The sequence below is a fragment of the Folsomia candida genome, unplaced genomic scaffold (assembly GCF_002217175.1).
Source record: "Folsomia candida strain VU population unplaced genomic scaffold, ASM221717v1 Fcan01_Sc023, whole genome shotgun sequence".
Classification (NCBI taxonomy): Eukaryota; Metazoa; Arthropoda; class Collembola; order Entomobryomorpha; family Isotomidae; genus Folsomia; species Folsomia candida.
Window position 1 is genome coordinate 397,901 of NW_019091215.1, and position 12,720 is coordinate 410,620.

General features: G+C 35.5%; 1 protein-coding gene and 1 long non-coding RNA gene across 2 annotated transcripts; both read right to left on the bottom strand.

Moving 5' to 3' along the window:
- Positions 1–310: 310 nt before the first annotated feature.
- Positions 311–2,347, bottom strand: LOC118438559. The gene is made up of 2 exons (XM_035859018.1): positions 1,804–2,347; positions 311–1,305 (listed from the first exon to the last, which is right to left on the bottom strand). Exon 2 carries the CDS (start codon positions 1,168–1,170, stop codon positions 454–456), a length of 717 nt encoding a protein of 238 aa, XP_035714911.1. The 5' UTR covers positions 1,171–1,305; positions 1,804–2,347; the 3' UTR covers positions 311–453.
- Positions 2,348–3,267: 920 nt separating this feature from the next.
- Positions 3,268–11,872, bottom strand: LOC118438584. The gene is made up of 4 exons (XR_004836929.1): positions 11,542–11,872; positions 11,309–11,447; positions 11,125–11,216; positions 3,268–10,466 (listed from the first exon to the last, which is right to left on the bottom strand). It is a non-coding gene; the product is annotated as an uncharacterized LOC118438584 (long non-coding RNA).
- Between the last annotated feature and the right edge of the window lie 848 nt (positions 11,873–12,720).

Here is a 12,720-nt window from a genome sequence, read left to right on the forward strand (position 1 = left end):
TTGGTGCTTAGAAAAATTCGCGAGCGCCGACGGCGCGAGCGGCTTGGGGCGCATCAATAAGTTTGCCCACCCTCGTGGCTAGCCTAGTTTAGGCACTGCGCATGGTAATGATTCATTACTACCTTATTTTGAGTGTATTTATTTAAGTTTACACCAAAAAGTTTAGGATTTGGGTTTTTAGGTTAAAGAGCTTTATGAATTACCACGCAGTTGGTTGATTGATTGCTTTTATGGCACATTATGTACAAGTTCGATGCTAATTGTATGTTTTTTTATAAAGTTAGTAATTAGGAATAAACAACACAACCTGTTTATGAATAAGTGTTTTTAATAAATTAGAAATTTTTTAATTAAACATTATTTAATTGCAGATACATACGTTTAGTAATTTATGTATATAGGTGACCCCCGATATTTGCTCACCACGCCGCTGCTACCGACCACTATACATTTTCACGCCACCGTCGCCGCGTGAACGGTCGGCGTTGACCACTGCTCTCCATCTAATGGCAGGTCCGCTGCTAATCCAGAAAGTGAAACTGTACTCAAGCTTTCGAGAGACCCGGTCGTTGACGGATCCGATCCTTGGTTTCCGTACGCTTGGATTTCTTCCTTCGATAAATCGGATTTGTGGAAAAACACGTCGTAAAATTCAAGCCCCAGCACATCCGCATTTTCCACACGGAAATATCCCCCATCAGCAAAATCGATTCCCCAAGAGTTCATAAAAACTAGTGCATTTGGTTCATAATCCACCAGCAGGACGACATGTCTGCCAAGCCTGCCGGTATTCTGAACACGAAGATCCTTCTTTGTCAAAACCCCGATCGGATTATCTTTAAAGAATTTTTCAAAATCCCCCCATTGTCCTTCTGGCCTGCCCTCCTCCTCTTTATAAAGCCAAAATCTTGCGATTACTGGTCTCCCCTGGGAAACTGCAAGTCTGGCTTGTTCCTCGTCAGCTAGATTTCTGTACCGCAGCCGGTACTCGGGTGCATATTTTTGCAGCACTTTGTCTGTGTCCGCCCCATTTTCCCCAAATTCAGTAACAATTTTTTTCAGTATATCATCAAAATGGGGGTAACCTCCTTCCCCCTGGGAAACCATCCTGGTTGCTAAATGGATTGCGGCAGCGACTGCGTTTGCATAGCAGGTCAGACCTACTTGCATATTTGGTGATAGTTATTCGGAGTTTACGGAAATAAAGCCGAGGAGTCCGAGGAGGAATGAAAATGTATAATTTTTATCGTGAAAGGCACTTCTGCAGAATGACATGGTGACTTCCCCTCAATCTTGTTCCAAAATCTGTAGAAAACCGTACATTACATAGCCCGAGTTAGCCAGAATCTTTTTGTTGAGATGTACACTCAAAACAAAAAATTTGTCAAATCAACACTGATGGTGTCAATATATGTATGACTTAACCGCGTTGGTTACAATTGTGATGATTTTGATACAGGTAGTGATAATTAATGTTATGACTGGACGGAAAAATTTCATTACCACTCGGAATTACAATTGTGACCAAGGCGGTGAAGTCATACATATATGGACACCGGCGGTATTGATTTGACATTTTTGTTTTGAGTGTATTAATGTATTTAACTGATGTGGTGTTTGGTATAATAGGATATCAAGTATATGTATCAAGTTACAATTTCTATATTCTAATTTTTTAAAGATTTCTTTTTAAATCTTTTCCATTTTCCGCTCGGGACATTATTAATTGAATGCGCTGGTCTTATAGCTTTTTGCATTCGATAAATATGCATTTAATATAAACATAATTAAATTTTAACTTACTTCTATATCACGAAAACCGGCCTGGGTTATCCCTGTTGAGTGAATTTTGCCGAGAAGATTTCGTGGTGGTTATCCAAACGCCACTGACTATCGTATCTGGTACGGCAGTCAGTCTTATACGTGTCGTTCCGCGCCCAATAATCAATCAGTTCATTCCCTGACAATGAAATTGTTAGGACAACGCATTCAAAGGTTTACATGCATTTCCCTGGATCACAATGGGTGATGCGCGTAATGGCGATATCTGGATGGGTAAACGTATGTAAGTGTGAGATAATGAATGTCTGATTAGCGCCGTTGAACTTATTGTTAGCAAATTTACATATGTCAATGCACCTGGATTCAAACGTCATATACGTAATAGCAATGACCTTTTTTGGCTATTGTCTTTTTATCCTTAGCCTTGCTGAATTACTTACTTTGTTTCTATTAAAGTTCACTGCACAATTAAGGATTACTGATTATTAATTAGTACTCGTTGCTCGCCGAGTCTTAGGCGCCGTCCATAAATTATGTAACGCAAGAGGGGGGGAGGGGGGTCTAAGGCTCCAATGATATCGTGCTTATGTTACACATGTTAAAGGGGGGAGGGGGGGGGGGTCTAGAAAATCGCGATTTTTGCGTTACGTAATTTATGGGCGGCCCCTTATTTTTCACCACTCGGTGAATCCATATTTTGAATATCGTTAACACTTTGCCAATTTACTTTCGACATGGACTTAATATATGTACATATGTATAAAGATTAAATCACCTTTGTTCAGGAAGTAAGTTCCACCCTCATAATGTGGAAAAATGCTTGAAAATATGTTCGAAAATAGCATGAATGCATGATATTTGTAAGGTTTGCTGTGTATGCCTTAGCATTAACTACTTTCAATGTCACTCGAAACGGTAAACTGGTTTGTTGTTGTCCAACTAATTTTAATATTTAAAAAGTACACTACGGTGCCAGTGCCCATCCGTAATCGTTATGTATCATTACGAAAATTAGGTTTATTACATATATAAATTATAATTTGCATTATGCAATTTATGTAATCACTACGCAAGTTATGTATCATGCTCGATTTATTCTTGGGAAATGATTCTGGAGGTATTTTGTCACCAACGGGATAAGTCAAAAACTTTTTAAATGAAAGTATTAATTTTTTAAATATTTAATTACGTCACGTCTGTTGGGCACATTAGCTTTTGCTTATTTCCTCTGCTTTTCGACAAAACGGTTGCACAATCATTACCCAAAAATAGAGCCCAATTCGGAGCCAAATCTTCCCTCCTTTGGGGAAGATTTGTCTCCGAATTATCTACAGTTTATGAATATGCAAATACTTATTATCTGTGGTTTTCAAAAACATGCAGATTGTGGGTATTACTTACCATTCATTATCCATTAGTACATACATATGTATAATCGCGCTATTACATAATATCCACGTTAAATAAGTCAAGGCAAATTATAAGTGTTTGTGACAGTGCTTGACTAATTCGATTTATTTTCGATAACCAAATTAATAAATAAATGCGAAATGTTTCTGAAAATATCTGGTCAAAAATGGGTACACAGTAGTTGGGTCATTCATTTATATGTAAATGAGAAGGAATTGTTTAATTTTTAAAATTGGGGTAAGGATGTACCTATGTACATACATGTATACAAATCATAATTTTAAAAAATAACACACAAAAATGTACATTTGCATTTAGTATATTTCTACACGATTACAGAATAAATTATTATTGAAGAAGTGTTACAATTGTATTCACTTGAATTATACCATAATCGTGAAATTATACAATTTACCTTTTTGCTAGATTGACTAATATTTTTATAACGTCGGATTATTCTAAACCAATATAAACAGGTGTACAAAACCGAGTTTGCAGAAGCCTACATATATTATGAAGTTAAGACTAAATACATTTTTTTTTACTTTTTGTACCGGAAAATTGAGGATTTGGTTTTTGGCTTAAATAGCTTTATACAAAGCAGAAAATGTCACGAACTTGATTGATTGATTGATTTATGGCCGAATTAAGTAATGCTTGTTCTACTTTTTTTATAAAGTTGGTAATTTGGAATAAATAAATATAGCCTGGTTATTAATGAGTGTTTTTAACAAATTAGAAAATTTGTTAATAAAATATTATGAAATTAACAATTATTGATTAAAAAATTACTCCTACAGCAAGTCGTAGTAGCAAGTTATAAAGTCACAATATGGCAAACGTATGTAAACCTCGCGAAAAGCACATGAATATTCAGCAGCCCAGTTTTTTGCAAATAAAAGATCAGTGTCAACGCAGTTACAATTGCGACGACTTTTAAGGAAGACGGCTTTTTAAGACAACCAAAGTGTACCTTACTTCAGAAAGACTTTTTGCTTGTGAAACAGGGCGTATGGATGAATTAAAGTGCATACTACATATATGCATGTAAAGTACATACATAATTTTTAATTTAAGGGCAGATTATGACAAAGGCAAATATAGGAAATTGTGATATATGATTGTTATGTATAATGTTATATTATGTTATGTTATTGTGTTATGTTACGACGTTACATATGATGTTTTCTGTTAAAACAATTATGATACGCCGCACTATGGGCCAGATTTAATAAATTGTGGCCAAAAATATATAGGAGCCGAATTTGAAGAAACAAGAATTAGATTTTGGTGTGAAACGATAACCTAAGGCATATATTATAAGTGCAAATTTTTAATAGTCACATGCCACACCCCCTGTGGGTGTGGTCCTCGGCGACTTTTCGATTTCAACGAAACAATGTCATGTGATATATCATTTTTCTTAGCTCGACTAGGGGATATCGACAGAAGCATTACAATTTTGGCACCACACCCCCAGTGGGTGTGGCTCTAAGGAAATTGTCGATTTCAACGAAACAATGTCATGTAATATATCATTTTTCTCAGCTCGACAAGGGGGATTCGATGTAATACCTAAAATTGTTAAACCACACCCACAGTGGGTGTGGCCCAAAGAAAATTGTCGATTTTAAGAAAACCATGCCATGTGTTATATAATTTTTCTCAGCTGGACAGGGGTTTCGCCGGAATTCATAAAATCAGTTTGCAGTGAGCTTTCAATTTTAACTATACCATGTCATATAATACATCATTTATCTTAAAAAACGAGGGAATTTCGACAAAATAATTAGAATTGCATTAAATTAAGAAAACCCATTTTCAAAGATTGTAATTTTTTACAATTTTTTGTTGCATTTTTCAAAATTCGGAAATAGCATGAAAAGTTTTAAATTTTCAGAAACATATTTTCATAATTTTATTTTCAGTAATTTTTGAGATAAAATTATGTTCGTCCGTTCTAAATGTAGCATGTAGCGTAAAATTATAAAACATTAAACTGTTTGACAAATAAAAATTTGAACTGAAAATGCACTCAAAACCGACACAACCGAAAACACGAGCCTTAATAGAAACGTAGAAATACTGGTGCTATTTCGGTTAGGGCATCCAGAATCGGTTTTTCCGATTTTGTAAAACCGGTTAAAAACCGGTTTTCGAGCTACCCGAAAACCGGTTTTACAATTTTCTAAAAAAACGGTTTTGTCAAAAACCGGTTTTATCACACTCGAAAACCGGTTTTCGATTTTGGACAAAATTTGTTTCAAAACCACTAAATATTTGTCATATCTTGTTTTTCATGCAAAAATTAATTGTTCTGAAATATCTGTCAATTTAATGCCCAAAATGCTTTGTTCAGCTTTAAATTTTACAATATTATATTTAACAAATTTTAAAAATTTGGTAGAAAACCGATTTTGAAAACCGGTTTTTGGGAAAACTGAAATCCGGTTTTACGAAAATTTCAAAAACCGGTAAAATCGGAAACCGGTTTTACGAAAGTTTGCCAAAATCGGAAAAATCGAAAACCGGTTTCTGAAAATTTTCCGATTCTGGATGCCCTAATTTCGGTGTGGGTGTAATTTAAAATTGGAGAAAACAAGTCGCTGGACGCCGCTGGGGGCGTGGTTTCAAAAATCTAATAATTCTATCGGGATCCCCTCGCCGAGCTGAGAAACATGATATAACACATTGCATGGTTTTATTAAAATCGAAACTTTTCTGAGAACCACACCCACTATGGGTGCGGTTTCCCAATCTTAGATATGGTATCGAATCCCCATTGTCGAGCTGAGGTAAATAACATATCACATGACATGGTTTCGTTAAAATCGAAAAGTCGCCGAGGGCCACACCCACTGGGGGTGTGGCATGTGACCATTTGAACATTGCTGGTAGTGCCCACGGTGCGGAAGTATTTTTTTGACATGCAGTTCGACTTATAGTGTTTGAAATTTTGCGGTATTCTTTAATTATGTTGTACAATTTCCTTGACCTTGTGACCTTATTAATCTAGAGCGAGTGTGGTCGAATTTAAAAAATCTGGAAATATGTATTTCGTCCATTGACCTAAGGTTTCCAAACAGTCACAACTTTGAAAATCGATCAATAATTTGAAAATGGGGTTAATGGCTGGGGTTACTTAGACTAAAAATGAAGTTAATGACAACACCCCCTGTGGGTATGTCAGTTTGCTATTAAACATTACCTCTAGCCCATGGTAGCCCATACTTTAGTTTACGCAAACAATTATTTTTATGACTTTAAGTGCGGCCTATATATATTTTTGGCCAGAATTCGTAAAATCTGGCCCATAGTTCAATGGCCCTGGTGATCTGATTGTTAAAATTATCGTTCTCCAAAAAATCCCCTTATATAGCCAGGAAGAATGATATGTCGCATGACTATGTTGCCTATAATAAAAATGCTAATGATGGCCACACCCCCTTGGGGGTGTGACTCTGACAATAAAAATACGTCCCTGTGAGAACCAGACACTGTTGTGGCATGTAGCATGCCTGAGGATATTTTGAGTTGGTTTAAATATATCGATTTAGCTTGAATTTGATTTCTTGATTTCAACAACTTTGAGTAGGTGTGGTCAGAGCAGGTTTTGGTTACCGCAGCTATACGCAGCAGGGAATACTTATCATACTACTAGGTATCGATTGACATCAATAGGGAGTCAATTGAGCCCCGAGATGAGCGGAGATGCTAGTAGATACATTTTCCCTATCTCCGTAATGTATTTGAAAAAGTTTACACCCTTGGTTCTCCTGGATGGGTGTAACGTTTCATTTAAAATTTTTCACGGAGGACAAGTTAGTTATGTAGTACACAATGGTATATGAGAATAGCCAATTCAAGATACTGCCTTAATGGCCACATTTTCCGGCACCTGGCCCATTATGCGCCGGTACAAATTACCCTAGAGGCGGTTACCACTGAAGAAATTCTTGATTCATAACATACAATCACAGAACTTGCGAGGGCATACGTTTTAAAATCCAGCCTGGTGTGTATGAACTTGAAGTGAGTAGGGTGAAAAAGCTTATTTTGTACCGACTTTTTATCTATGTTCCATGTAGCATAATTAATATATCTGCATACATGTATATTTTGTCCTCCTTGTGTACACACACGTGTGAACTTCATTCACTAAAGCGTTCTTTATTTTTAGAATTTCCTCAAGGACTGGAGGAAGTTTGATACAGGTTCACAGAGACCGAAGACGACCTGTGTCATTCATAAGTTGAACACTGTCAGACCCCGAAATGAATACTGTTGGTGATGGGACACAAAAATCAGATCAACTACGAGTAAAAATCGTAGCTGGCAGTTTCGTCCGAAAAGTTGAAAATGTCTTCCTGTACACCTCGATCTCTCCTTTGATTTACAAATCCCAGTTCAAATTCTCTAAAATAATACCTGTAGATTTAAACGGCGGAAAATGTGAGGTTTCTTTAACACACTGTTTCCTTCTTAAAAAGTCCCATATTTTCATTGAAGCAATAGAAAACAGATTAGGACTTATTGAGAGTGTAAAAATCTCACTTTTCCATACGGACTTTCTTAGACTAAGACGTAATGTCGTCATTGATTCAATTAGAGACGGACTAGGTTCCGCTTTTTCTTTTTGTTGTAGTTTAGTTACGAATGCCGATATGGATTCAATCTTTACAACTCAGAGTTATGTGAAAGAACACTTAGGCAAAATGAAAGACAGTATAATTACGGATCATAGTAATATTTTAGTTATGGAAAACTTCACGTCTGACGTCCAAGCGGCTCTCGATCACTATCAGTACACTACAAATTCTGACAGCAACTGCACAAAAGAAAAGCGAGGGCTTGACAGCGAGAAGTCACCTATCAAAACCGGATGTCAATCAACACCAATCAGATTCTGCAGTCAATGAATAAAATGGCTGAGATTATACAGTATCAAGACATCCTCACCCACTGCCGGTCTCACCTCACCCCATTATCCGCTATTGGTCCAGACGAATTAAAATCTGATGTGGAAAAACTCTGACCTGACCACCAGAAAAAAAAACTCTACCCTTGCAATTCGTCCCCAGGACATCGTGTCTATGTACAGTTACCCATTGGCAAAGTGCTACATTGCGGGCTAGGAAATTACGATTCACGTGAGAGTCCCACTACATCGAGAAGAAGCGAAACTAACATTGTACGAAGTCGTAAATCTACCGTACTTATTCAAGGATAGTGTGTGATAGTACCATCAATCATAGTCCAACCTATCAACGGAAAATTCACACGACCACCACCAATTTTTGGACTATAAACAGTGCTAAAAATGCGTGCGAAGTTATCCTTATCTCCAGTCATTCTTCTTAAATTAACAATGGAGACCAGGGGTCACTCTGCAACCATGGACTCCAGCCCCACCAACAACGACATCAGCATCCTCTTGGCGTCAACTTCCCCCCCCCACTGGAACGTCGCGAACGGCCTGTTTTTCATCGAGCTTTCTGCCGTACAACCCAATTATTTCCATATCGTCACGCTGTCGCGGAGAACCCCTACACCTTTATACAAGACCTGGTGACATACGATTTACCATAATACGGTTTGGTTCACCCACTAAATTATTAGTTAAATGGGCGCGAGCCATATATCATTTCACAGTAAATTAGTTCATGCAAATACGGAGTTAGAACTTGCGAAAACCTGAATGAGGAAAGTCCTTATAACTTTATTCTTCCCAAATAGTGGTAGGACAAGTTAATAAAAGTCAGTCTTGTATTGGTGCGGGGTTCTCTTATATTCTGAATAAACACACTCTAAAGAACCGAATGATCATGATTGTTGCTGCACATTAATTCTACTGCATCTCTACCCTTATTTCGGCGTCATATTAACGATAATCTCTCTCTGTGCATACACTGTCAAAGAGTTGGATAAGGTTGCAATATACACTAAATAATACGATGTTCAGTGGGACCTGTGTATTTCACAAACATCGTGCCCACAGTTAAATTGAATAAATTGTGCATTACAATACGCCCGTCTTTATTGTAAGACGAATGATGAAAACGAGTAGAATGTACTGATTAAGTGCCATTATTTTAGTAAGCAATTAATAAAAGCACTAATGATTTAGAATAATTTTGTAGTAAAGCATTGAATCTGAGTTTTTTTTGTTTACGAATTATTCAATCCCTACTGTCCGTTCAAAATTAATATGCCATAAAAAATTTTAAAGGTTATTTATCGGATGATAGATTTCCATGACTTGATTTTGTATAAAAAATGCGTTATTTTCGAACGTTCTCCTGATTTTAAATGGAAATCAGGAGAAAGTTCGAAAATACAAATGCATAATTGAACAGTTTTCAGTTGCAATGGGCAACTTAAAAATTAAAAACCTAAAAATTTTAAGCAGTGGCGTGTTAATTTACTGAATGTCAATTTTTTACGATCCAGAGGAATCTTAAGTATGAAAAAACAATTGAATGTCCATAGCCTTCTGGCTCTGTAGCTTGACGGAGATCATAAGAATAATTATCATAAGATCATAATATATTAGTACAGGAACTAATATCTGCACTATGTACTACGTTTCTCGCCTTATGTGTATTTACTCATTTTATTAATGTAATTGTTATTAAGTTTAATAAATAGATATATATCGTTTTGTCTGCAGCTCGAGTAATTGTGGCCAAGACGGATTAATATCACTCAATCAATCAACTAATGAGTATTTGTTAGTCAAAATCTTTTACGTAACCAAGCAATACGTGACGTATTATTTCGTGATGTACATATGTGGATCATAAATCACACCCTTTGGGATTATTTTGTATTGCTTTATGAAGCACGGTACTTATTTTTAAACGGGCCAAGTCTAAAAAGAAATAAACTGCAATTGAGAAAGATTTCAATCTGCATAAAAACTGCATATGTACATAACTAATTTGTTTTTTAAATCAATTGATAATCTTTTTTGTCCTGCCTCAATTATTAAATATAAAATAATATTATAACCTGGACCTACATCATGAAACGATATTTGAAGATCTGATAGGACGTGTTAATAGTTTGAAAACTTTTACATTTACATTATTATGAAAGAAAATATGCTCAGGAATATGCGTTCTTAGACATATTAGATCCATTTAAATTGTGCTACATATAAAATTTCAAAAATTTTCTTAACTACATAATTCAGGAGCGTTCCACCATTAGAAGGGAATGCAACAGTCCAGTTCTGTTCTTCTGAAAACCGTCAGGACGGCACTTGTTGAAACCTGAGCAAGCAAAAATATGGGAAATTTGTATCTGAAAGTAGACGTGACAACTCACTAAATAAATAAATACCATATACCGTAAAACCTCTGTTTATAGCCCTCTTCTAATTATAGCCGGTCTCCAAATATAGCCGGGTCTAGTGACCAAGATTTGCAAATTTTAGCCGGGTCTCTAATTATAGCCTGGTCCCCAATTATGGCGCCGGGTCTCTAATTATGGCCTGTCTTGTCCGCTGTGTCCCTGTTCATAGTCCATTAAAGAAAAATGTTGCACATTATGCCAATCAACGAATAAGTTGAACTACTGTTTTTTTCCTATTAATTTCAGGTTAATAATGGATGTAATCATGACAGAAAATTTAAAAAAACCTGCTAAACTTCGTTTCAAGATGTAGAATAAAAGTGAATGGGTTACTTATCACTTATCTTGCTAAATTAGAAAACTCAAATTGAGTCAACATGAATTATATTTGATATTGTAACATCTAAAATTTTAGGAGCAAAAAAATTTAGCCGGGTCTCTAATTATAGCTGGTCTCTAATTTTAGCCGGGTCCGTGACCCTAAGTTTTGGATTTCAGCCCCGGCTATAAATAGAGGTTTTACGGTATTTACACAATTTTGTGTAAAAATGCATATATTCATACATACGTACTTACATTGGCCATGATGCTCCAGACGTTTTTTATGCATAATCTCTCAGCCAAGAAAAATGAAAGATTTGATTGCCCAAGTTAAAATGTAGGTTAGACTTTGAGATCAAATTAAAATATGTTAATACATTAATCTAAAAATTTACATGTATATATTACAGATTAAAATAAAATATTGGTTTATTTATACCCTAAAAAATATCTGCTTAATGTGACGAATTTGAATCTCAGATTTCCATAGTTCTACTTGGTGGTGTTATAAGACAGGCGATTTTAACATTTACCGAGTGATTTCCACTTGTGTGAATTGAGCCAAACATGGTAACTGTCTAAATTAAAGGCAAAAATACAAAATTGTAATTACTTTCTTGATTATGGATATATATTCGGTAAAAATATGATTCGTGGTTTAAGATATCTTACCCGAATTGAGCTTCAGTTTGTCTCCATGGAAATATTTGCAATATATACAATGTAACAAATTGAATAATTCACATTTTAAATATGTCTAAAAACTTTGTTTATGTATACTTAAATAGAAACTCACTCGTCGGATGTTGGAGGAAATATGAAAAGAAATTGGTTACACTACATCACGGAATTTTTCATGTGCTGATGAATTCATTGCATTCAACAGGTTTGACATAGAAGGAAGTTTGGGGCTGTGCGGACATGATAGGATACATTTATTACCCCATATTAAAAATATGTAAATAATATAATGGTAATATCTTGATGTATGTAAATATGTCGACGGAAATCAATGACGTTCTTAATGCAGGGTCCCAATGCTCGTTACCACAAGTAATAAAACTTAACGACCAGAGAAAAGAGAGCGAGTGAATCTCGTCGAGTATTAAAACATGGGCGTCGTGCATGAAGAATGTCATGGCATTTATTGTGTCAATCTTTAAATACAAATCGAGCTTGCGATTATATTTTACATTAGGCAAGATGGCATGGCTTGACCTAGTAGTCTGAACACATCCTTTATGCAGGTACCGTTATAAGAAATATGTAAATATGTACGTGGGTGATATTTGATAATGCCATAATAAACGCTGTGAATGATATTATGTCTTAAGGATGAGAAAACACATATACTTATGTTAATGAAAAGTGGATTTTTACCGCAGTAATTATAAATAATGCACTCTTAAAAAAATTAGTGCAACAGTTTGCTACGTTAATACACTGAATTTTAAATTAGTAAATTGCATTTACGAAAGCCAGGGTAAGGTAAACTTGAACAGGAGCAATGTTTAGTTTGAATTTGGTATATTCGTAGCTTATTTACTTTGGAGGTCAGAGCGCATTTATGTATTTATCTAAATGGTCACATAATTTTTAAGAGTGTAGGAAATGATCTGGTAAAGTGCGTTGTATTTGATACAATTGGTGTAAATGGGGAATTTGATTCAGGAAAAAAATATTTGGAAAGGTTGTTAAAAATTTTGAAAACATATGTAAATATGTAGAATATATTTAATGGTTGTTTTATTCATAGCATGTGAACTTTTGGTAAAGAATCCAAAGTTTCCAACAGAAGTTTATATGTTGATGGCGGATCCTTTCTCGACTCCAATAACTCTTAATCTTTGG

Excerpts from the sequence above, each read along its gene's own strand:
- LOC118438559 (XM_035859018.1), bottom strand. The coding sequence starts at position 1,170 with ATGCAAGTAGGTCTGACCTGCTATGCAAACGCAGTCGCTGCCGCAATC.